Raw genomic sequence first — 26,603 nt, forward strand, 5'->3', positions numbered from 1 at the left:
GATAGTAGATGATGTTGTGATTACCAAAGCTAGAACCTATCCAAAAGAGCCTGAAGATTTTACTCCTGCTGAAAAGGAAGAAGCCTCCTTGGATGCCAACCTTCAATTAATATTAATTGATTCCCTTGATCCCTTGATGAACAGACATGTGATAAACTGTAAAAATTCCAAACACATGTGGGAAACTATTGAGGTGACTAATGAAGGCACAAAGGAAGTTAGGGAGAACAAGTTGGAGATCCTAACCTCTGAGTATGAACATTTTAAGTCAAATCCAGGAGAAGGAATTTCTGAAGTGTTTGAGAGGTATAATGCATTGATCAATAACCTGAACATAAATGGAAAATATTATTCAATCAGGGAGGTCAACAAAAAGTTCCTTTTAACACTGCCAACTAATCTTGAACATAGAATCACTGTCATTAGAGAAGCTAGAGATCTGAGTGAGATTTCTTTGGATAGACTCTATGGTGTATTGAAAACCTATGAGTTGGAGCAGATTCAACAGAAGGAAGTCTACGGGAAAGATAGAATGGTCAGCACATCTACTGCTCTTGTAGCTGAAGGTCAACAACAATAACAATCTCAACAGTCGGAGAGAATGGTACAGTTTTCCAAGGCTGAGGAAAATGTGATAGTAGCAGAATATTATCCTCCTACTACAAATCAATCCAGTGATGATTTTTATTCCTTGGAAGAGCTGGAGCAATTGGAAGACGAGTCAATGGCCCAAATTGTCAAGAGATTCTCCAATTTCAGATTCAAGAAAAATCCCAAGTTCAAGTACAAGTCCAACTACAACAGATTCCAGACAGGTGGATCTTCATCCTCTAACACCAGTAGTGGTGGATACAAAACAGGGATGATTGATCGGAGCACCATTAGATTCTATAACTGCAATGAGTTGGGACACTTTGCCACAGAATGCAGGAAGCCAAAGCAAGTAAGGAATAACTCTTATGATTCAAATCAGAAGGGTAACTCTGAAAGGGCTTACCTGGAAAAGGGAAGAAGCTGGGATGATACTGATAGTGAAGATGAAGAAGATGAGAATCTTGCTCTTATGGCTATTGATGGAAAAGCTTCATCGTCAAGAAAAGTGGTAAAATTTACTAATGCTGAATTAGTTTATCATCTAGAAGGTTCCTTAGATTGTGCTCGTCGTGATAATGAACTGTTAAGTTAGCAGATCAAAGACCTTGAGAAAGAGGTCAATGAATTAAGACTTGTGTATAGTAATCAAGACAAGTTAAAAGAACAAGTATCTTTTCTAGAGAATAGAGTTGACTGTTATAGACAACTCGAAATTATTCTCAAAGACAAGATCACCGGTCTTGAGACTAAGGTTAGAGCCTACTTCAATTCTTGTTCGAAGGCTAAAGAGTTCTACAGTAAGCAAGCTGTTAATCAAACATCTGGAATAGGTTATGATTACAATGCTGTTATTGGAGAATTAGGCATAAACTTCCCTCCTCACGTATATGCTAAAGGTAGGGAAGTACCACATGTGCTTAAGGGTGTTGATGAACCCCTCTATAAAGCATCAATTGCTGAACCATTTGATGCGACCTCTTCTGTTATTCAAGAAGAAATACGTGCTGAAGATCATGCTAATGAGAAGGTTGTTTCCAAGTCAAGTGTGTCGAAAGTTCCAGTCAAAGTTGTGAAAGCAACTGAGACTAACTCAGACACACATGAGATGGATAACAAAAATGCCATGTCTACCATGCATAAATTGCCTGCTGTTAATCACTCTCATAAAGCATGCGGTGTTGCTAATTGTATGTCTTGTGCTTTTAATTTGATGTATGCTTATTTTAATGGTAAGCATGTTTCTAGTGATAAAACTACTCCTCGTCAGCATGTGAATACTAAGAAGCATGATAGGTCTAAGACTACTAGTCCTTCTAAGGCTAGAAAGGAGACATTTGTGCCTAAGCCTAAATAGAAATTTTTTAAGGCTGTTTACAAGGTCAAATGTTCAGTCATTGAGGATGTTAAGACCATTAAAATTAAAAATGTTGTTTTTCCTGATAAAGGGCAATTCTACAAGTATGTCGGGCCCAACCAAGTTTGGGTTCCGAAGAAGGTCTAATCCATTTGAAGTGCAGGGCAGTATACAGGTGTAACCGGTAGTGTGGATTCTTGACAAGTGGATCATCAAGACATATGACCGGAGATAGAGCCCTGCTATCAAATATGGATTGAGAAAGCTGGCCCACTAGTTACCTTTGGAGATAACAGCAAAGGTTTATCTAAGGGATATGGCTGTTTGCAAGCTGGGAATGTTATCATTGAAAATTTGTATATTGTGCTAGGTTATTATCAGGAAGCGGTATCTAACATATAGCACCAGTGACGAGACTTGAGAATATTATGATATATCAGGCACCCGCTGTACATTACACTTGGAATTGGACTCTAGTAAGATGTGTACAAGTGTACTCCTGGTTGGTGAGTCAAAAGAGGAAGTCAGTGCACCACAGTTCATGGACTTTGCAGCTGCAGATCTATTGGACTATCCAATCTCTTCTTCACAATCTCACTTCAGATTGGTATGAACTAGTGTACTGCTCAAGCAATCGTCATATTTATAACTCTCTAATTACTAGGCACAAACATATTGTTCTATATGTGCAGTGAGTTTTAGGAGAAAATCAAACTTCTTTCTACATTAGTGATTTCTTATTTCATTAAAATCTTTTGAAATCACTAGTGTACATCATTTGTCTCAAAAGATTAAATGTATAATTTTCATTCATTATAGATCTTATAGATTAAATGTGATACAGGTTCAGTCTCCAATGGCTTTCTTTCATTGACAGTCATGAGGTTGAAAACCCACAACATCTATCACAGACTGTAAAGACAAACACAGAAACAGAACCAACCAACACTCTCTTACCACTAAAAAGAAGTATGAGTGAGCGTGAGGGAGATAGTGCCTTAGTGCACCACATAAGGAAGGTTCTGAAGTCAACCCAGTAGCTCTGTCTCCTACATAGATGAGTAGTATTAAAACCAAGACAACTGCTAGCCCCCATACATCTTCTCAAAAAGATGTAATGGCTGAAAAGGCACAAAAACAGTTACTAGATTCATTCTCACAACAGGGTGCGTCTATTGAATTTTGTCTGTCGGCCAAGGCATCCGATGTAGTGTCACCACTTCAAATATAAACAATTCTTGATGCACAAGGAAAAGTTACACACACAAAGGATGAGTTGACGGAAACAAGAGTTTCGACCATTTTAAGGCCAGATTCGATTGTTTAAGGTTCATTAATGGACCAATTGCCTTTACAGGTGTTAGGAGAGGATACTGATCCAAAAGCCATATATCAGTGGTCAGTGTCTACCTCCCCAGACTTAAATCCCCTGGATGCATCTGCGGATAGTGGATCTGACATAGGTGCAGATCAGCAACTTGTTGACAATGATTCAGATATTACCTGATGAGTCACAAGGAAATGTCTTCACAGACATTAGAATGGAACTTTGATCTTTATGCTAAATTCGTTGGATCATTGTTTACCTTCCCAAAATTCAAATCTGGAACCCTAAAAGGGAAACTAGCAACTTGTAGATTATGACTCAGATTCATCTAACGAGTTTAATAAGGATGGGGATTTGCGAACTCCCATTGCACCACCTGTGACCTCCTTAATGATGGCTAAGGTGATTTTCCTTGCAGGTACAGCTGGATTATGGAGCTATGAGAGAAGAGTGATACACTTATGAGAATGAGTGTAAACACCAGTGGAGAGAAGAGTGAAACACATGTGAGGTACACTAAACAGAATCACACACTCACAGTGAGGAAGAAAGAGAAACTACTTGTTATTTATTTTCCAACCAAGTGAAATATGAGAACTCCTTCAGACAATGGCATACATTCCTTCTCTAAGGGGGAGATAAAAGCTTAAGAAATAGTTTGGAGGATTCCTCAACTAAGGGGGAGAAATAGCAGGGAGGAAGAAAAAGATCCTACATATGTACACTACACCACACCATTGTTGTTTGTAACTACGGATCCTATTGTACGGGAGAGGTGGTAAACACAAGGTGATTTTCTAGTAAGGAAAGAAGCTGTTAGGGGAGTACCATTGTTTTTTTATCTGCGGATCCTATTGTACGGGAGATGTGGTAATCGAAGGTGATCTTCTTTAATCAGTTGATTATCATAGGGGGAGAAGCAAGAGAGATATGCACTTCTCAACAGGAAATGTGGCTGTACAACAGGAAATGAAACTACTTGAAGATATGTTCAGTCTAGAGGAACATCTATTTGGAATCTGGAAAATGTTAAATGTTATCCAGAACTTTTCTGCTATTTACTTTGCATTTATGTTTATATCTTTTTCTTATTTGTTAGTTGAGTTATCCTCGGTATCTGTCTGTTATTGTCTAACAAACAAATAGGGGGAGATTGTATGGCATATTTCATAGCCTATTTGTATATTCGAGGATTTAACTCAACTCAAATAAGAATGTAATAAGTAAATAGTGGATCTACCGTCAAAGAGATCTCGCAAAGTAATATATATCTGTCAAAGGATTCAGAAACAAGGTTCATCTACAGACTTGAGGAATTAATTCACTGGAAGAAGTTCAAGAAATTGATCTTGCCTCAGTGATATAAATCAAGATTGTGGATTTAATCAAGTGACAGAGATCTCGTCAGGGTATCAGATAATTACAAGGATTTAATATGAAGAAAATCAAGTTGTCAAAGTCAAGATATGAAGAAACGTCAGGGAAGTTAGTCACTCATGAACCAGACAGTACATCTAGTATCAACATTGAAGTGGTGGAATTGATTCATAATTTTCAGTGATTTTCAGAAGATATTCAGAAGAATGGTTGCTGCTCAAGATTAGTATTAATACTCTATTAATTAATTGAGTCATATAATTTATTTAAGAAAATAAATTATATCTGCAAAGATTAATTTATTTATTAATTGAATTAATTGATTAATTAATTCAGAATTAATATTAAGGATTTTCAGAATTTAAATTAGATTAAAATCTATTTAAATTCAACAAGACAGCCTGATTGTACTAATATGACAATCGGTATGACAATCAATAGTCATACCAAAAGTCATGCTAGTACAAATAATTGTCTTGCCGAAAGTTACACTGGAAGAGGATTGTCTTGCAAGTTCAATCAAATTGTCTTGCTAGTACAAACAATAGTCATACCGAAAGTCTCTCCAGTTCAACAGATTGTCTTGCTAGTACAATTGGATTGTCTCACCTATTGTCACTCCAGTTCATCCAAGTCTGTTGATTAGTTTAAAAAGAAGAGAAGCAGCAAAAGTCATTCTATCATCAAAAACACAACAGAACCCGAGAACAAGAAGAAAAAGAAGCAGAACAAATATTTCATCTTCTCTGCTAATTTCAAGACATAATTTCTAGTTTGTAAAGTTAAATCCAAACCACTAGAAATCTTTATCTTGTTCTTGTGTAACTATCTAGCGGATCAAAATCCCTAGAACTTAATGTCAAATTGCGTTTAGCATTTGAATCTTTTTATTATAAAAATAGAAAAAGTTCATGTCGAATTTATTCTAGATTTGTGATAATTAATTTGAGATTAATTCCTTGTAATCGATACAGTTGTTGTAACACCTTTCAAGTTTAATAATATTTTTATTTAACTTGAATTTTGTTTCAATTTTTTTATTCCGCATTAAATTCGATTATTCGGTATAGTTTGTATTCAACCCCCTTCTACAAACACATTGGGACCTAACAATCTCAATTCTCAAGCTGCTGATGCGATCAATTCGTAACCAAAATCGATCTTTCTTTCTCTTTATATCACAAACTGATTGCATAGCGTAATGATTCTAACAATCGTTGTACTCATTACCAGGTATAATCTTCATTTTGTGCTACGATATGGTTATTAGGTTTCAACTATGGGTCACATGCATGTATTTATATGCATCGTCGTATTGTTAACTACATGTCTACAAGTGTTTGCACTGGGTTCTACTTGTTTTGTTTCAAAATCAACTTTTAATCGAACTATATGTTGATGGGTATGTATATTAATCACTGGGTATCAATATTAATCACCAGGTGTCTATGTATTCACTGGGTAAAAGAATATTGCACTTATTTTAGCTAGATATGCATGCCATAAACTGATTTTTTACTAATTCCAAGTGTTCCTTTTTTAGCCTTACTCTGATGAGAATATAATTTGGTATATATAGCAGTATTAATCTGAAGTAATTAAAGCTCTTAATTTTTACAAAAAAGATGTCTTCAAACCGGTGTTATATTCTTGCTAGTGTGCTATTTGTGTTTGTAGTTTTATTTTTAGGAGCACTACTACTTGAATCAAGGCAGGCTTGGGAGATTTAGCTAAAACTGATGTTTTGAATTATTGTTCCATTTTCCAAATTACACACTGAAATATAGAATATTTAACTAGTTATATATTGTATTCCGTAAAGGCTACGTCATCTTAGAAGAGTAAAGTTATAGTTTTTTTGTTTGGACTTTGTTTCAGTGTTGTAGGGATGATGGCTGGGAGGACAGCTGCAGGTGGCAAGGGTGCACGTGGAAGGGCTTCTAGTGGTCGGGGAAGGGGCAGTGGTGGTGATTGAGAAGGGGGGAATAATAGTGGGGGTCAGGGTGATAGTCAAGGTCGTGGAACCAGTCGTCGGGGAAGTGGCAACGATGGTCAGGAAGGGGGGAATGATGGCAATTGTGGTCAGGAGGATAATAATGATAGTGATGAACGGGGGGGGAAAAGATGATAATGGCGTTAGGGGGAAAAGTAGTGGTGCCAGTGGTGCCGGCGGAGAGGGTAGCGGTACCGGTGCTCGAGAAGGAAGCAATGCAGGTGGAAGAAAATTCTGAATGCCTTCTTTGGGATGATGAAGGGAGACTGATATTTCCAGTTGGGGTGGATTCTGATCCTTGCAGTCACAGGATACGGGGATATTCTCCGGGGGGATTTAGTACATACCCCGCTGTCGCGAAGGTTGTTCTGATTGCGGGTAACCTGTAAGTTATAAATCTTTACAATTAGATTCTTGTTTTTTAAAAATGAAATTTCTCAAATTTTAAATTCTGAGATTATACAGTCTTGGGAATAAAACTACTTTTATATTCTTCTTTTTGCAAAAAGTACTCCCCTCTTGTCTGTTATGTGCTATTTGTCCACTATTTTGTGCTCTTAAAAACAACTAATATAGTACATAGTCTTCACCATAAAAAGTCAAAAGATTAAGTTTCTTGCCATTTTGGTTTTAAGTTTTTGACAACACTCCAAGTACATTTGCCTGTAATAGGATTAAGGAAAAGTCTTCTTGTTATAACAGATATAAAGCTTTCTATTTGTGTGATTCAGATTTTCGAATAGGTCTAGAAATAAAATTAGATTGTATTGTTATGTAGTTTGTGAAAAACTTGGTTTTGATCATATATGTCAGCTAATACTGCACTCGTGTTTCATTATTTACTTCGTGGTCTATTATAATTAAAGAGGACCAGAGACAAGATTCTGTATAATTATCATTGTGGGCTAGCTTAAATGTTCAGTGAATATTATACTGATTACGAGTTGCTCATTTAATGTTTTTACTTCTATAATTTAAACTATAATATGTATTGATCACCTATTGACCATATTGTTGCTCAATACTCTTCCATTTTAGGAGAGATTGTCCAAAGGCGTTGCGAAATTTATTGGCAATTATTCGCATGTTCTGGCCAGATGGTTGTGTTGGAATCAAAGAAATTGATAGGAAATCTCCTGGGTTCTGGAATAAGTGTATAGATGAGTTCTTGGTATGTCGCACACCCTTGTTATATGCATATATATTAGATCGTGTTTATTTTATAGTTGTTCCCTTTTATCTTTTGCCCTCCACTATATCTTTTTGTGTAGCGCTACTACACATGGGACTCGAGATTTGTCACTGAAGATGAGGCAAGGGCTTCCATACTTGTGCATATGCGGGATAACATGCGTCGTACACTTGCTGATGATAGGGAAAGGGCTGACGACAAGATCGCGGAAGTTGGAGGGACTTATGCAGATGATAGGCCCCCATATATGAAGCCTGGTGTTTGGTCCAGATTAGCTGAGTATTGGGTAAGCGAAGAATTTAAGAAAAAGTCTGATGCTGGTAAGAAGGCTCGAGCAGTGGTGAAAGTGCCTCACACTTCGGGAGCCCGTTCATTTGATCGTCGTCGTCGGGTATGTCATTGCATTATAGTTCTTGTTTTTCATCTATCATTTATTTATGATGAAATTGAAATTTTTGATTAACTGGTTATAAATTTTTGAACAGGATTATATGGAGTCACACAATGTCAACCTGGATCATCTTGTTGTCTATAAGGACTGCCACACTTTGAAAGACAAGGAGAGGAAAGGTGATTGGATTACTGAGGACGCCAAAATTATTATTGTAAGTTCTTTTTATTAGAAACATTAGTGTGTTTGTGTGTGTTTTAATTTGATTTTGACCTGAGTTTATAATTATATAAATTTGTTACACTTGGAGTTTGAGTCTATTTTTTTACCTGAATTTGTAATTATACTAATTTGAATTTTATAGGATTTCAGATGATAGGATGCCATTTTAGATACTTTAACTTAAATTTCTGGTATTTTGATTCATTTAGAGCTTTTTCTTTGATCATTTCAAAAAATAATTCAAACAAATATATTTCTGAATCAAACAACTAGATTTTTTTTACATTTAAGTTTTACAATAAATTCAATAGTCGTTGAAGCTTTTCCACTAAAACAACCTTAGGAATAGAATACAAAACAGCCAAAAGCTGATAACGAATTTGTGTTCTCTCTTCCTCTTTTTATTGTGATTTAGTTAAATAGAGCAAGACATAATAATTAAATATGTAATACCCTGTCGAAAAAATTAAAATATAAATATATATATATATAGACACATTAAGTCAACTTTGTTATTCATTCGGTATGTTTATTAACGAGTAACCACATATGAAAGCAAAGGTATGAGTTTAAGCAAAATGCAGGACTCGGGGACTTATAAATTACGAAGAAACTTAAAGCTTAAATGGATAGCAGTTGGTCATAGGCTCAGAACTAAAGTTTAGCAGAATCATTATTTGATCAAGCAATCTCTTTGGAGAGGTACTTATATATTCCAGTACACTGCACTCCACATAGTTAATTAATATGTAAACATGATAATATTATTTTACAGGAGTGCTATATTAGCATATGCGAAAAGAAAGGAGTTGATCCTAAGGTCTCCCAAATTCAGAGTTGGATAGAGGCGGTGGGAGGTGTTCGTAAGAACGTGATTCTTGGACATGGAGTCTGGTCCACGTCCCCCACGTCCTCGGAAAGGAGAAGGAAGCTCTGGAAGATCTGCTTTGACTCGCTTACGAGATGAAATATTCATACGTGTCGTGGATGAGACCTTGGCCCAGGCTCGAGGCAATCCAGACGAGTATATGTTGACACCTGAGCAGATTCGTCTCTTAGCATGGGAAGTGGTGGAAGGAGACTCCTCACTACCTCCCAACCATCCTATTACTAGAGAGACGCGTCAAGCTATCGTTAGGGTTGTGGTGGAGGTCCTAAACAATATCTATAAGATAGACGGACCAGGAGCTGCCAAGGTAAACTTCTCTTTGTCCTTTTCTCTTGGAGAAGTTATATGAAATGTTAGAACTTCAAAAGTTTCTTAGATCTGATTTTAGGTTGATTTTAGAGTGTTACCACACTAATTTACCAACTAATATAACCATGTGGCTTACCCTGGTTTCCGGGCCACTTTTCTCATTTTGGTATATTATTGATACAGCAGGACGTAAATTATATTTAACGGGGATCGATTCAAGTTACCTGAATTAATAAATTTAAGTATTTCGAATTCTGAATAATTGACAAAGACCGAGAGTCAGTCTGATCCACCCCTAATTCTGCCCATAATTAAGCAGCCTAACAGACCAGACCTGACCTGGAAAATCATCTAACGTAGAACTAGATTAAAAGGTAGTACGTTATTTGAATTGAAACCACACACTTGATGATGATCAATCCCTTCAGGTTGTGAAAGAGATGTCCATTTAGAGCTAGCTAAATGCTGCATGTTATATGGCTATCCTGAAACCAAGGTCGGTTGAGGTCTTATGCCCAATTTTTTTTTGCAAAAAAAGTTACTTGGTTCAAGTGAAAATATATGCCTTGCCAGTTGCAACATCCAAGTTGAGTTCACACTTAACTTTTGGTTCAGTGGTTCTATAAATCAGCATGATTGTGCTGCTACAATCTACAAATATATATTAGTAACATAGTGGTGTAATATTATTTTGTTTTCAATATCACATTAAAAATACTGGTGCTCATAATTAAAGATTCCATAATTATCTACACAAAATTTGTTCTTCAGCAAAAAATATTATTCTAAATTTGTTTTAATAGTTTGTTATTTGCTAATTTATATTTCATAAATTTAAAAAATGATTAATTGTCCGATGCGGCTTAAAGAAATGTGGAGCAATGTGTATATTAATAATATACAACAATAATTATAGAATGAGGTATAATTTCTCTGTGTTAATAATTATGAAATGTATATTAATATTTTATTAAAATGTTCACTAAACAATAAAAAACCAATTTCTTGTGTTAATTTTATACTAGACCACAAGACATATGATTAGAGTTATCAAAAATCACGATTAGGACTCATTAAGTAATAGTCACGTATAAACAATGCATAAATGTATATATTTTTGGGAGCACATGCAATTAATTAAACTTAATCAACATATGGCAAAACTAAGTAGGCAGCATAGAGTAGCTAGCTATTGATACAGATTTGGTTTATAGTCGTTCTAGGCAGAGATCCTTTTATCATAACAACACCGCTCATGTTGTGTTTGTGCTTTTAAAACAAAGTTTCATATGTATATATTTTTCTAGATTTATTATTTCGAGATTTAGGAGAAAACTGAATTTGGTTTAAATGTTGAATTTGGTTATTATAATTTATCGTAAATGTTAAATTCAGTTTAAATGTTAGGTAATTATTCGGGGAAAATATATGGCGACCTTGTTAGCACTGCCCTAAACAATGTATGCTCAACACAATACATGTTTACAATTTTCTTTAGATATGAAGTTATTTTTTAATCTTCAGTATGAATAGAGAAATATCTGGTGAGGCATGTATCGTGCATGGACTTCTCTGACATCTCATATACAAATTATTCTTCCTAAATAAATAATTTGTTTACAAATTTCTAACTTATTTAAGTGTATATTGTAGGGGAAGGCTTAGCTACCGAAGACGATTCTGATTATGGTGATAGCAATGACGAGAGTACCGAGTCTGATGAAGATCGTGATATGACCGGTTCTTATTATGATCACGTCCCTCGTGGTGGTCCGGTTATTAGGGTTTGAATTTTAGCTTTATGTATTTGATAATGAATGTTTGTAAGATAACCAAGTTGTCTTTGTAAACTGAATTTGGTTAAGTGGGTGTTTGTACATCACCCTAGTTTGCTTTCTACTTTTGAATTTGAATTAGTACGGATTTATGGTATAACTAATGTAAATTATTATTACATAATGGTATTGTGACTTGTAGCATTAGTTTTATAGTTTGTGAGTTTGTGATTGAAAGTCGGAATAAATTAGACTTTGGCAGGTTTAGAGTTTGTTATTGCATTAAACTTTTGCAGGTATTGAATTTAAATTGGATGCCGAAAATGGCTGGAAATTAAAAAATCAGTATTTGGCTATTCTGGAAATATAAACTTACGACGATTGTTCATCACAAATTTCGTCATAAGTAGATACAAATCCATAACATACGACAGTTTTTTATGTCGAAAGTTACTAACTTACGACGGTTGTTCATCACATATTTCGGCGTAAGTAGATCCAAATCAATAATATACGACAGTTTTTCCGTCGCAAGTTAGTTTACTAACTTACGACGTACAGTTTTGTCATAGTTTTATATTTAATTTCATCGAAGTGGGTCCCAGAAGAAAACATCCGACGATTTTTTCGTAATAAGTTAGTAACATATGACGATTATTTTCCGTCTTAAGGTCATTTATTATTTTATTGAGTGTGTGGGCCCCCACTTCCTAACTTGCGACGTAATTTTATCTTGTAACGAAAAAATGAACTTACTACTCGACCAAAAATTACGGTTTTTTCCGTCGTAAATGCCTTAATTACGACGATTTCAGTTCAAAAAAACCGTCGTAAATGGCCCGATTTCTTGTAGTGACTATATTTCCTTAGTTTATTGATAAATTTGCTCCTAGATCCGTTAAAAGAGTATTTTTAGGTTACCCTTATGCTAAGAATGGAAGAAAGTATTTAATTAGACACAAGACAAGTGTTTATTTTTAGGGATGTCCATTTTAGTGAAAATGTGTTCCCTTCAGATCAATCTTTGTTCAATCTCCACAATCCTTATTTGTCTCTAGTTCAGTCTTTGTTGAGAATGAACAACTTCAGGCATCTGATCAAGCTGCTGATTTCAACTCAGATTTTGTTAGTGATAACTTTGAATCTACCACCACTGGTTCATCTACTAGTTCAGATAGCAGTCAACTTGATAATTTTACTCAGTTAATTCTTGTTAATAGGCCTCTAAGAACAAAGAAGGTGCCAAGCAAATTTGAGGATAATGTTGCCCTGCCTTCTTATATTGTGTCACCTATTTTCTCTGATACTGTTGACACTGTATAGTCTACAAAATTACCGAGCCTCAATTGTATAAACACGCTATTTAAATTCCTGCATGGTATGAGGCTATGAGTTTGTAATTAGCTGCACTTGAAGCTAATAACACTTGGAAATTGATCCCTTTGTCAGCAACCAAGAAAACTATAGGATGTAAATGTTTATACAGAATCAAATACATGTCTGACGGTAAGATTGACATGTACCAAACATGCTTAGTAGCGAAAGGCTTTACTCAAACTGCTAATTTGGATAATTTTGAAACCTTTTCCCTAGTGACAAAAAATGACGTCTTTTAGAGTGTTACTTGCCTTAGCTGCTATAAATTCCTAGTCTATAACATAACTGTTAAAATAATAAGCTAAATTCATTTAAATATTTTTATTATTTAGAATGTTCTTGAAAAGTTCTAGAATAGACTTTTGAGTTCATAGACCTTTGAGTTTATTGTCTTTTGAGTTCATGACTTTTTTTATTTCTAAATGGTTCATGTACTTGGAGTTACATGTACTAGAAGTATTCTAGTAGGTTCTATGTAGTCCTATAAATAGGACAACTTACCAAGCTTTGTAATCAATCAAGTTTTATCAAATCATTTTAGTGAAATACAAGTGTGAGTTCTATATTACTTTTGTGTGAGTAAGTTGTATGGATTATTGAGAACAAGTTTCTGCTCTCTAATGTACAACAAATTATATATTTATATTCCTACAAAGTGGTATCAGAGCAGGGTTAGGAGATGGCTTACAATAGCAATATGTTGCAACCTCAACTTCCTCATTTGACGGGAAAGAATTACAACCAATGGAGCATCCAAATGAAGGTTTTATATGGCTCTCAAGATCTTTGGGAGATTGTGGAAAATGGATATGAAGAATAGCCAAATCAAACCAATCTTTTAACACAACAATTAAATACTTTGAAGGAGAATCGAAAGAAGGACAAGAAGGCTCTCTACTTTATTTACGAAGTGGTGGATGAAGCAATTTTTGAGAGAATTTCAACGGCATCAACATCAAAGGAGGAATGGGACATCCTCAACAAAGCATACAAAGGTGAAGAAAATGTGAAAATGGTGAGACTTCAAGCTCTAAGAGGTGAATTTGATTTACTTAAGATGAAAGAAAGTGAAACAGTGGAGGGATTTTATAATCAAATAATTTCAATTGTTAATCAACTTCGAGTGAATGGAGAAGAAATTTCGGATAAAAGAGTCTTGGAAAAAATTCGTCGTAGCATGACTCGAAAATATGAGCATGTTGTTGTGGTTATTGAAGAATCAAAAGATTTAAATACTTTCTCTCTTGAAGAATTATTGGGCTCACTCTAATCTCACGAACTCCGCATCAAGCAATTTGACTCCTCTCCTTCCAAGCAAGCTTTTCAAGTTCAAGACACTAATCGTGGTGGTTTTAGAGGAAGAGGTGGAAGAGGATCATTTCGTGGTCGAGGTCAAGGAAGAGGAATGGTGCAAAGTAAAAATTCAAGATCATATCAAAGATGAAAAGGAAGAGCTCGTGGAGGTTTCAATGGAAGAGGAAGAGGTAATTCTTTTAATTTTCTATGCCATTATTGTCATAAAATGGGGCATTTGAAAAAAAATGTTATAAAAGAATTAATGATGAAAAAGATGATTCAAATTTTCTACATGAGAATGTTGAGAAGGAGGATGAGAGTATGCTTCTTGTTAGTAATGTTCAAAAAGAATCTCTTGATGATGTTTGGTATATCGATAGTGGTTGTAGCAATCACATGACCGGAAATAAAAATTGTTTTGTGAATTTTGATGAAAGTGTCCAACGAGAAGTCAAGACAGGTAACAACAAAAAGCTCATTGTCAAAGGATGTGGAGATATTCTAATCAAAACAAAGCAAGGTACAAATTATATCTCTAGTGTTTATTATGTTCCCGATCTAAAGCATAATCTTTTAAGTGTCGGGCAACTTTTAAGAAAGGGACATCATGTGAATTTCAAAGATGACTTTTGTGAGATAAAAGACAAAAATGATTTTCTTATTGCAAGATTGAAGATGACCACAAGTAAAATGTTTCCGTTGAAAATTCAAAGTGAGTCTCTTCCATGCTTTGTTAATATTGTGAATGATAAGTCTTGGCTTTGACATCTTCGGTATAACCACTTGAGTTTTAGCACTTTATCCAAGGTTTGTAAAGATCATATGGTGAGAGGCATCCCAAATATTCAAAAGCAAGATCAAGTATGTGAAGATTGTGTTTTTGGCAAGCATTACCGAGATCCATTTCCAAAAGACAAGGCATGGAGAGCTAAAAAGCTATTGGATTTAGTACATTCGGATTTGTGTGGACCCATGCGCACAAACTCTATTGGAGGTAGTCGCTATTTTCTCACTTTTATTGATGATTATAGTCGCAAGATGTAGATTTATTTTCTCAAAGAAAAATCTCAAGTATTTGAAGTATTTAAAGAATTTAAAGCATATGTGAAGAAAGAAAGTGGTCATTTTCTAAAGACACTACGATTCGATCGTGGTGGTGAATATATGTCCGAAAAATTTGGATGTTTCTTAAAGAAGCATAGAATTCGTCATCAACTAATGGTTTGTTCAACCTCTCAACAAAATAGGGTGGCCGAGAGGAAGAACCGAATAATCATGGAGCTTGTTCGAAGTATGTTGAAAACAAAAGGATTGCCTAAGATGTTTTGGGCGTAGGCGGTTGCTTGTGCATGCTATGTTCTCAATCGTGCACCTACTAAAAGTGTAAAAGGAAAGACTCCACAAGAAGCTTGGAGCCGCAAGAAGCCATGTGTCTCTCAATTCCGAATTTTTGGAAGCATTTGTTACTCTCATGTTCCCGATGAAAAAAAAGGCAAGCTTGATGAAAAATCCGAAAAATACATCTTTATTGGATATAGTGAAGCTTTCAAGGCATAAAAATTATACAATCCCATCATAAGGAAGGTTATAATTAGTCGTGATGTAATTTTCAATGAGGAGGCTTCGTGGGAATGGAAGAATAAAAAGCAGAGTTCAAGTGTTTTTCTTGATGATGATGTTTTTGATCCAATTGAAGAAGAAGTGTCTATTCCACCATCTAATTCTCCACCAAGCTCATCATTATCATCTTCAAGTTCTGAATCACCACCTCGAAAGACAAGGTCTATGGCAGATCTTTATAGAGCAAAAAGAAAAATTTTGGAAGATGAGTTTGTTAATTTTGCCTTATATGCAAATGCGGATCCAGTCACTTTTGAAGAGGCCACTAAGGAAAATAAATGGATGCAAGCCATGGATCAAGAAATTGATGCAATTGAAAGAAATCAAACATGGGAGTTAGTTGAAGCTCCTAAAGGGAAGAAACCCATTGGAGTCAAGTGGGTTTACAAGACAAAGATGAATGCGCAAGGTGAAGTTGAGAAACACAAAGCGCGATTGGTGGTTAAAGGCTACAAACAAAAGTATGGTGTTGATTACAAAGAAGTCTTTGCTCCCGTGGCACGTCTTGAAACAATTCGTTTGATACTTTCTTTGGCCGCTCAAAACAAGTGGCAAGTTCACCAAATGGATGTCAAATCTGCCTTTTTGAATGGAGTCTTGCAAGAAAAGGTATATATTGATCAACCACCGGGCTATGTAAAGAAGAATGAGGAGAATAAAGTCTACCGATTGAAGAAGGCTTTGAATGGTCTAAAACAATCCCCGCGCACATAGTATAGGCGCATAAATGATTATTTTGTGAAGATGGGATTCAAGAGGTGTCCATTTGAATATATATTTTACATCAAGGAGAACAAAGGTAAAATTCTTACCACTGGCTTGTATGTGGATGATTTGATTTTTACGGGGAATAATCAAGATGATGTTGAAGAATTCAAGAAGAATATGATGCAAGAATTTGAGATGACCGATTTGGGACTACTTCACTACTTTCTTGGTATTGAGGTAAAGCAAGATGAGAATAGAATTTTTATCTCTCAAGAAAATTATGCAAAAGATTTGATGAAAAAATTCTGAATGGAAGAGGTGAAACCATCTAGTACTCTCGTTGAAGTTAGCTTAAAACTAAGTAAGGATGGTGATTCTAAATATGTGGATCCTACATTATATAGAAGTCTTATTGGGAGTTTGATGTACTTAACCACCACTCGATCAGATATTATATATGATGTTGGTTTGATTAGTAGATTCATGGAGCAACCAAAGAAGACACATTGGGAGGCCGGAAAAAGAATTTTAAGGTATGTTCGTGGAACACTTGGTGATGGACTTTATTATCAAAAGGTCAATGACTCTAAAGTGCTTGGATATTGCGATAGTGATTGGGCTAAAAGTGTTGATGATAGTAAAAGTACTTCAGGAAATATTTTTTTCTTTGGCTCTAGTGCAATTACGTGGATGTCGAAGAAACAACAAGTTGTGGCTCTCTCAACCGAGGAGGCGGAATATATTTCTTTGTCATTAGCTAGTTGCCAAGTTATATGGATCACATGGGTGTTGAAGGACCTCAAGCATGCCACAAAAGAGAGTCTAATTATATTTTGTGATAGCAAGTCCGCTATAGCACTCACGGAAAATCCGGTATTTCATGGGAAGAGCAAGCATATAAGAATCAAATATCATTTTATTCGAGACTTGGTGAAGAAAGGAGAAGTTGTGATTAAATATTGGAAGTCACGAGAGTAAATTGGTGATATTTTCACAAAGCCTTTGAGGCCAGACATTTTCAAGGAGTTGAAGAAGAAACTTGGCATGAGAAAAAGTTTAGCTTAGGGGGGATGTTAAAATAATAAGCTAAACTTCATTTAAATATTTTTATTATTTAGAATGTTCTTGAAAAGTTCTAGAATAGACTTTTAAGTTCATAGACCTTTTAGTTTATTGTCTTTTGAGTTCATGACTTTTTGTATTTCTAAATAGTTCATGTACTTGGAGTTACATGTACCAGAAGTATTCTAGTAGGTTCTATGTAGTCCTATAAATAGGACAACTTACCAAGCTTTGTAATCAATCAAGTTTTATCAAATCATTTTAGTGAAATACAAGTGTGAGTTCTATATTACTTTTGTGTGAGTAAGTTGTGTGGATTATTGAGAATAAGTTTTTTCTCTCTAATCTACAACAAATTATATATTTATATTCCTACAATAACTAGATGTTACTAATGCTTTCCTGCATGGTACTCTTGATAAAGAGGTATATATGACTTGTCGTGATGGTTATCTTATTACTAATGATATTCTGAATAAAAAACTAGTGTGCAAGCTACTCAAGTCACTGTATGGACTCAAAACAGCCTCAGACAATGGTTAATTGCATTGTCTGGTGCATTGTTATCTTTTGGTTTTATGCAAACTTTAAAGGACTCTAGTTTATTTGTCTACAAACAATATACAACTCTTATCTATCTGTTGATGTATGAGGATGATATGCTCATGACAGGTAATAATTCTACTCTAATGACTCATGTGACTGATATTTTTAGTCACCATTTCAAAATCAAAGACATTGGTCCACTGCATTATTTTCTGGGAATTCAAGTCACTCGAAATGCTACTGGCACTTTTATAAATCAAGAGAAATATGCTCTTGACATTTTAAGAGATTTTTCGGATCTTAAGTCTAAAACATCCATTATTCCAATAGAAGAACATCATGAGCTTCTTTATGAGTCTCATAATCCTTTATTGGCTGAATTTACCTCATATAAAAGATTGGTAGGTAAACTTATTTACCTAACAATTTCTAGATCATATTTATAATATGTTGTACATAGCTTAGCTCAGTTCTTGCATGCTCCTTGTGCAATACAGGGGCATGCAGCTCTTAGGTTGGTATGCTATCTAAATCATACCATCTCTCAAGGCTTATTCTCTGCCTCTCACGCCAACACTATCCTCAAAGCTTTCTATGATACTGACCGGGGAGGATGTGAAATCACAAGAAAGCAACTAATAGGTTACTATCTTACTCTTAGTAATACCTTAGTTTCCTGAAAGTGCAAGAAATAAGCATGGCTGACACATCATGTGAAATTACTTGGCTAACTAAACAACATGTTTCCAACATCAAACATGTTCCATAGTTATGTGACAATCACTCTGCTTTATACATTGTCTCAAATCCGATTTTTCATAAGCGTAAAAAACCTATTGAAATTGTTAGAATTCAAACTCTTCCAGGTCAACAAATGCGGCAGCATGGTATGCATAATATAATGTTAAGTGATAGATTAAGTCAGCAGTATGAAACTATTTCCTGGAGTGTGAAAATATGACTGATCACCCATGCAGCTATAAAGACCAGGAGAAAATGTGGCGGTGTTGAATACAATGAAACAAAAGCTTTTATTTGATCAGGTGACTATAAATGTGGATAGTAGATAATGTTCCTTAAATGAAGAAAGCTATGTGGAAAAATATGCAGACTACAAGAATTGCAGCAGCTGGTCATATGTTGAACCCATGAAATAAGGTGGCTGTGAAGAAAATTAACACCTGTCAGTTTGATATTCAAATATGTAGGCTGTAATAATAAATAAGTTGATGCAACCAATTAGGTAACCTATTACATTACATATGTGGTGAGGCAATCATTTGAGAGCCTATAAATAGAACCTAACACCATGCTTGTAGTATATATACACCAAAAAAGAGAACACGCAGAAGTGAAAAGATTAGAAGAGAGTGACAGAGAGCTCAAGCTCCTCTGAGCAAAGAAAGGCTGAAGCCTAGTGAAAGAAAATCAAGTTGTAGCTTGAATTTGTAACTCTTGTGTATGAAATAAAAGAGTGTGTTAGTGTGTGTCCTTATTATATTATGTTTAAGTTAAGATTATATAGTTAAGCCCATACAGGTTTCCCACAGAAATTGATTATCACCTAGTTTGACAAAAAACTCAAAACTTGACTCATTTCTACTCAACATGTCTCCACTCATAAGGAGCCTGCAGATTCCTTTATTAAAGCATTTGTCTTCCTCTAAACTATCATTTCTATTGTATAAGTGACGAGTCTGCAATGTGCAATGTTAGCCACCCCATGGGTTGGCGAAGCTGACTGGATTAGCACGTTGTGATGATGTGGCATAACCAAATGAACCTTCTCACCGTAATAACAATGTATTAAGATTGTATAATATTATCATCTCAATAATATGTTTCATTTCAAATTATAGATTTCAAATACATAATTTGAGATGTCATTTAAATTCTCATATTTATACTTGCATTAAATTCAAAATTTTGAATAAAATTTAAATTTCTAAACAAGGTACACTTGTATTCCTTCTCACTATAAGTCAACTACACCAAATAACATCAGAAGTTGTATATGATGGAACAGACAAAGGTCCTATTAGACTTTGAAGGCCAACCAACTTTCCTCATAATATATTTGAGGCAGCATTTAGAAACAACTTAATTAATCAGTTGAATCATAATTTGATCAAAGAAGCACCTTATTGTGACAAACAACATTTCCTTGCACCCATTGGACATTGTATAGGTTGGAACTTGGAACAGTCAAGGTCCTTCTCTTAGACTTTAAAGTCCTACCAATATTGCACCTAATATATTTCAGGAGCCTTTAAAAACAACTTAATTAATCAGTTGAATAATAATTTGATCAAATAACAAAAAAAAAATGAACCCTTCCTAACTAGCTACATATATGGTGCACACATGCATAAATTATTAATCAGTTAGATCATAATTAGTACAAGACTGATCCAACAAGAAGTATATCACCGTGCAATTCTTTGGGTCTTAAAAACTAACCATCAATGTATCACAAACTTACACATTTTAAAAGTGTGCAAGCTAGTACGATATATTTTGTTGATGTTCTTATTTCACAGTACTCTTTGACAAAAATAAAAATATTAAAAAAATAGATAAACTTTGCACATAATTTTTTTCATAAATTAATAGATACACTACAAAAAAACAAGGGTAAATCATAGCGAGATATCAGAAATACCTAGGACAAAGACTAAGAAATGGACACACGTAACGCAAAGGCACGATCGATAGGTTTAACCTATCCAGTGTTAGAAAAGAGTAACTACACAGCATGGACATTGAAGATGAAGGTCTTTATGCAAGCTCAAGGAGTGTGGACTGCTGTGGAACTAAGTGATGCAAAGGCACCGCTGGATGACAAGATTGATAAGGTTGCCTGGGCTATGATTTACCAGGGCATACATGAGGATATGCTGTTGTCAATAGCTGATAAAAAAACAGCGAAGGAAGGATGGGAAGCTATCAGATTGATGTGCCAGGGAGCTGATAGGGTGAAAAGGGCCAAGATCCAAATGTTAAAGGTGGGGTTTGAGTCACTTTGTATGGATGATAGTTAACAAATTAAAGACTTTTACATGAAACTGAATGGTCTAGTGTCTACTATTCGAGCTTTGGGAGAAGAAATGGGCGAAGCGTATGTCGTCAAGAAGCTACTTCGTGTTGTTCCATCCAGGTTTCTTGTAATAACCCCAAAATTTTGAACTTTTTGTAACCCTTATGAATAGTGTTTTAGCTGAATGAGAAAACTTTTCATGCCACACTATGTAGGGGTTCTGTTATGGATATTCTGAGATTTTATTAGTACTCTATATGGTATATAAGTGTATGTAAAGATCATCAGAATCCAATTCCGAACACTTTGATTTTTCTCGGAAATCCACTAGATACGGAAAGAATTAAGTATAAGGTAACAGGATAAAAATGATTTAAATTAAAGGATTATAAGAGAGGATCATAAAAGGATTATAATGTATTGAGAAAGGTTAAGGAAACCCAAGTAATAAGATCCCGGGTATGATCCCTCAAACGATAAACGAAAACGAAAGTTAAGTGAACCGTATAACAGATCAGCGGTCATTAGGCAAACAATTAGGAAGTTAATCAAAGAGATTAGAGGGGATGATGTCATCCAACCAATGAGAAGAGGACAAAGAGGGGAGGATGACATCACATGATGACATAAACATGACATAGGGAGGAAGGAGATGTGGTTGGTTTATAACCACACAAAGTCAAGGTTAGAAAGGTAATTACCCAAAAACAAATCAAAAACAACCAACCAAAGAATCAAATCAAAGCAAAAACACAAAAATCTCTCTTTCTTCCAAGCTTGCTCTCGGCTTTTCTTCTTTTTCAAAGAAGAAATTTCCAAAAATCAAGTTCCAAGCATTGTTAAATCACAAGGTAATTATCTAAGGTTCCTTGTACATAGATATGGATATCCTATAAGTTTAAGCTCCTAATTCCTTCACAATCTCTTCCAATAAATCAAGAAAGAAGATGGGGAATAGTAACCTTCAAGAAATAACTTTAGTTTTCTTGAATTTTTATGAAAGTTTAAGGTTATACAAGCAAGGATCAAGGTTCTTTAGGCATTCAAAGCTCTTGTGTTGTGTTAAAAAGCTTCAAGGAAGGTATAATCTCTTAACCAAGCTTTGTTATTGAATGTTAAGAGCATAATAAGAGTATTCTAGTTCATGAGAGGCTTGATGGTTGTGTATGTAGAGATTAGTTGGTTTTGGGATGTTTTTGGAGTTGTAAATCTTGGTTGTTGATTAATGAACTTAAGTGTAGTTTAAATTCATGATAAAGAATAGTATAAATGGTTAATGTTGAGTTGTTGGGGCTGTTATGATAAATTATAGATGGAGTTTTGATTGGGTTGTGATTGTGGGTTGATTGTGAGATGATTTGGAGTGGTTTAAAATTGGGTAATCGCGTAAACATAGTCGTCGTAATGCCCGATTTACCGTAGACTGTTTTTGTTCTTAACATCAGAACCCTTGAACTCACTGCTAGGTTTTGACCATTGCAATTTTTAGATATTTCATGTTACGAGCTTCATTTTGATATGTGGTTCGTTGGATTCCGATGAACGGTTTAGGAGAAACGGCCGTTTTAAGTAACGACGTTTCGCGAACGAACCCTTACCCCTCGCCTTAATTTGAAACATAGGTTAAAGACCTTAAAGGACTAATTGAAGTATGAAACATTTATGTAAGGTGTAATAGGCAGTTGGTAAGACACTCGCAAAGGAATCGCCTTAAAACTCGTAATGGTTAAATTATTAAAAATGGTGGAGCCGAGGGTACTCGAGTGACTTAAGAGAATCAGTAAGCGCAAAACGAGCGTTAGAGTCTAAGTTGGTTAATGTATAGATTTACAAGTGACTTTGGTTTAATTCCAACTTACTTGTTGTTTATAGGTTACCAGACTCGTCCCGAGCCATTGTAACCCCCAGTCGCTCAGGCAAGTTTTCTACCCGTTATACTGTTGTTGTGATGTATATGTGTATATGCGTGATCTTGCGATAAATGCATATTTGTTATTAGCAAGTTGTTGCGATATATTGTAGCATGTGATATGGTATATATGCATGCCTGTTTCATATTCGTGGATTATATATCTGTTGGTTAAAATGCTTACAGTTGCGTAATACCTATGCTAGAGATAAGCGGTATTGAGTTTACCCTTAGTATAGGGGATCAAAAGGTGAACATATTTCTAAACCGGGAGTCGATGTTCCCGAGTATAATATATATATTTATATATATATATGGTTATAATATATATATTTATATATATATTCGATAACTTTAACTTTATTTTATTATTGAATATTATTTCGAATATTCATCCGAGGACTTATGACTCCTTTATTTTATTATTGAATATTATTTCGAATATTCATTCGAGGGCTTATGACTCAGTTATATTATTAATGATTATTAATTGAATATTCATTTGAGGATGTATGACTCCGTTATTTTATTTAATGAATATTATTTATAACATTCATTCGAGGTATTATGATTCGGCTTGTTATTTAATAATATTCTTTATTTTATTAAAGAATAATGTTTCGATAATCAAACTTATTTTCGATTATTCAAATAAAGATAGTACTTTCGTATAAGTATATCTTTGGTTATTTAATACTCATTTCAAGTATAAGTCTTACAACTTCTACTTCAATTATTTGTATAAAGATTATTCTTTATGGGATTATTATTTAAATAATAATATTCAGACATTTTCTAAATATATTGGGATTGATTTACTTCATTAAATCAGCATTACTCCAAACACTCTTTAAAGTGTTTTCGAGTCTTCAAAATGATTTTTAAAAGTTAGAGCGGATCCCAAAACTCATTTTTATATTTAAGATCTTCCTTTTAAAGGGGATTTAAATACTCGCTCAAAACCTGAGGGATCCGACTATGTGGTGTATTTTATATTCGCAACGAGGTTATTGTTTTGGTAAATAAATTGATTACTTACCCAACGTTCGGGAAGTAAGTCCATCTATCGAGTAGGCATAAGCAACATGGGCTCAGTGGGCGTCCATGATAGTGTAAGTGGCTCAGTGGGAGTCCATCAAATGCGTAAGTGGCTGAGTGGCAGTCCAACATAAGGTCCTATTGTGACCAGGGTGATGACCAGTGGGGAATTCGTCCATCTACTAGTAGAAAAGGTTACTCATTGGTATCTTTGCCTGATCAGCAAGATATCAGGTTTATGCCAAGGTTTTCTCCTTTCCAAATTCATTGGATATTGCAACTCTGTTTATAATTTTCATAACAGAGGTTTTCAAGGTGTGTATGAAATGTATATATATAGGTGTATATATATATCGGAATTTAATGAAGTATCTCGTAACTTCATTATTTATAATGATATTCAAAGATTGAATCTATTCAAATCTTGTCTTGTAGTCTCATCTATGTGGTGAACTTTTGAACTGATTATAACTTGAACGGTGGTAGTTCAAGTAATATTTGGAAAAGATATAAGTATATTGGGGTATCTTGTAACTTCATATTTTCAACTTATATCTAGTTAATGATTATCTTATGCATATCAAAGATTTTCAGAAAAATGTTGAGACAAGGGTAGATATATGAGATCACTTTGCAACGATATTTTTATATAGTTATAAACTGGAACTCTGTGTATATTATGCATGGAAGAGGACTTCCAAGATTTTGAAAAGTATATATGTATATATACTGAATATTTTGCGACTTCATCGCATTAAGATATCAAACTTGGTTCATTTCTTTTGACCAAGACTTTCATGAGTACTATGAGAAGGCTCATATATTGTTAATCATTATACATATTATTTTGGTGGGCTTGCTGCTCACCCTTGCTTTCTTCTTTCATCACACAACAACAGATAAAAAAGATGAACAGGACCAATCTCCCGATTCGCAAGCGGTTAGAAAACGTTCTGCAGTCTTCTGGAAGCGTTGATGCCGCCGTAACTGAGGTAGGAGCTACCAATAGGCTAGGTTTTCAACTATTGATGAACCAGACTTATGTATAATATGAATTGTAATAATGGCAAGGAATATGTAAATTTATTCAGAACCTTTTTAAGGTGTAACGGTTTATAATTATGGAATATAAGGACTTGTGTTATTTTTGAGTGTTCATCTCTGAGACTATAACTTGTGGTGTGTGTGTTTATTGTGGGGTCACAGTACAGAGTAGTTGATTATTTATTAAGATTGGGTGTTATTAAGGGAAATGGAACTCGTGACAACCCGGATCCCCGACCCCGAATTTGGGGGTGTTACATTTCTGCAGATTGCTTCTACAATTGAGCAGTTTGGGGACTTGGAGTGTATGTCAGTTGAAGAAGCCATTGGGTCGCTACAGGCACACGAGGAGAGATTGAAGAGTAAAACTGAGACTGGAGGAAACAAGTTATTGTTGATAGAGGATGAATGGATTAAACGCGAAAAGGGTGAAGATAAGCTTTTACTCACTCGAGAGGACTGGTTGAAGAGAATAAAACTCGAGACAAGCTTCTACAGATGGTCAGTCAAGCTTTAGGGGACGAAGTGGGCGAGCATACCAGAATAGGAGAGATGGTGCTGGACGTGATAGAAGTACTGTGAGGTGCTTTAACTGTAACGTGATAGGGCACTATGCTGCAGAGTGCAAACGACCACGAAGAGAGAGGAACCACAGATCAGAAGCAAACTTGGTACAAATCAAGGATGATGAACCGGCGCTATTGTTGTCTGAATTGGATGAGAATAAAACGAGGATGGTGCTGCTAAATGAAGAAAATGTTAAGCCCAAGTTGGAGCCAACAGAGAAAGAAAGAAAGTTCTCATAAATGTGGTATTTATATAATGGTGCGAGTAACTACATGACGGGAGACAAAACAAAATTTTTGAAATTAGACGAAGCTGTGACAGGTGAAGTAAAATTTGGAGATGGGTCGACTGTAGGCATTAAAGGGAAAGGATCAATCTCGTTTAAGTGCAAAATAGGAGAAGTAAAGGTTTTTAATAATGTGTTCTATATTCCAACTTTATGCAGCAATATCTTGAGCCTTGGACAAATGTCAGAACAAGGGAATAAGGTAGTGCTTGAGGGAGAATTCTTATGGGTATATGACAGTGATGGAAGACTGCTAATGAAGGTTCAGAGATCAGTGAATCGTTTGTATAAGATTTTGCTAGAGGATTCACAAAGTGCTAGAGGTGTCGTGCTAGAGGAATCACAGAGTGTTTGCTTACTCTCGAAGACGGAAGAAAAGTCATGGCTCTGGCATTCTCGCCTGGGACATGTAAATTTCAATGCATTAAGCCTGATGGAAAAAAATAACATGACAATGGGGCTGCCAAGGCTAGTACATCCTAAGGAAGCATGCAAGGGGTGTGTAATGGCCAAGCAAACGAGGAACTCTTTTCCATGTCAGTCGAATTATATGTCCAGTAAAGCACTCGAGTTGGTTCATGGTGACATATGCGGGCCGATATCACCACCAACGCCATCTGGAAAGAGGTACTTTATGCTTTTAGTAGATGATTTCAGTCACATCATGTGGGTTTATTTTTTGTCAACTAA

The 26,603-nt window shown here is 35.1% G+C and overlaps 2 protein-coding genes across 2 annotated transcripts; both read left to right on the top strand.

Moving 5' to 3' along the window:
* Nucleotides 1-16,733: 16,733 nt before the first annotated feature.
* On the top strand, nt 16,734-17,402 carry LOC141719313 (secreted RxLR effector protein 161-like). Its single transcript, XM_074521685.1, has one exon. The coding sequence runs from the start codon at nt 16,734-16,736 to the stop codon at nt 17,400-17,402; it is 669 nt and encodes a 222-aa protein (XP_074377786.1).
* A 3,311-nt stretch (nt 17,403-20,713) lies between these two features.
* LOC141719314 (uncharacterized) lies at nt 20,714-25,866 on the top strand. Its single transcript, XM_074521686.1, has 4 exons — nt 20,714-21,056; nt 21,111-21,196; nt 25,350-25,488; nt 25,559-25,866. The coding sequence occupies exons 1-4, from the start codon at nt 20,714-20,716 to the stop codon at nt 25,864-25,866; spliced, it is 876 nt and encodes a 291-aa protein (XP_074377787.1).
* Nucleotides 25,867-26,603: the final 737 nt, after the last annotated feature.

Source organism: Apium graveolens, chromosome 4, assembly GCF_009905375.1.
Source record: "Apium graveolens cultivar Ventura chromosome 4, ASM990537v1, whole genome shotgun sequence".
NCBI lineage: Eukaryota > Viridiplantae > Streptophyta > Magnoliopsida > Apiales > Apiaceae > Apium > Apium graveolens.

Excerpts from the sequence above, each read along its gene's own strand:
- LOC141719313 (XM_074521685.1), top strand. The coding sequence starts at position 16,734 with ATGGAAGAGGTGAAACCATCTAGTACTCTCGTTGAAGTTAGCTTAAAA.
- LOC141719314 (XM_074521686.1), top strand. The coding sequence starts at position 20,714 with ATGGACACACGTAACGCAAAGGCACGATCGATAGGTTTAACCTATCCA. Across the intron at positions 21,057-21,110 it reads GGTGGGGTTTGAGTCACTTT|TGTCTACTATTCGAGCTTTG; the intron begins GTATGGATGATA and ends TGAATGGTCTAG. Across the intron at positions 21,197-25,349 it reads TTGTTCCATCCAGGTTTCTT|TTTGGGGACTTGGAGTGTAT; the intron begins GTAATAACCCCA and ends ACAATTGAGCAG.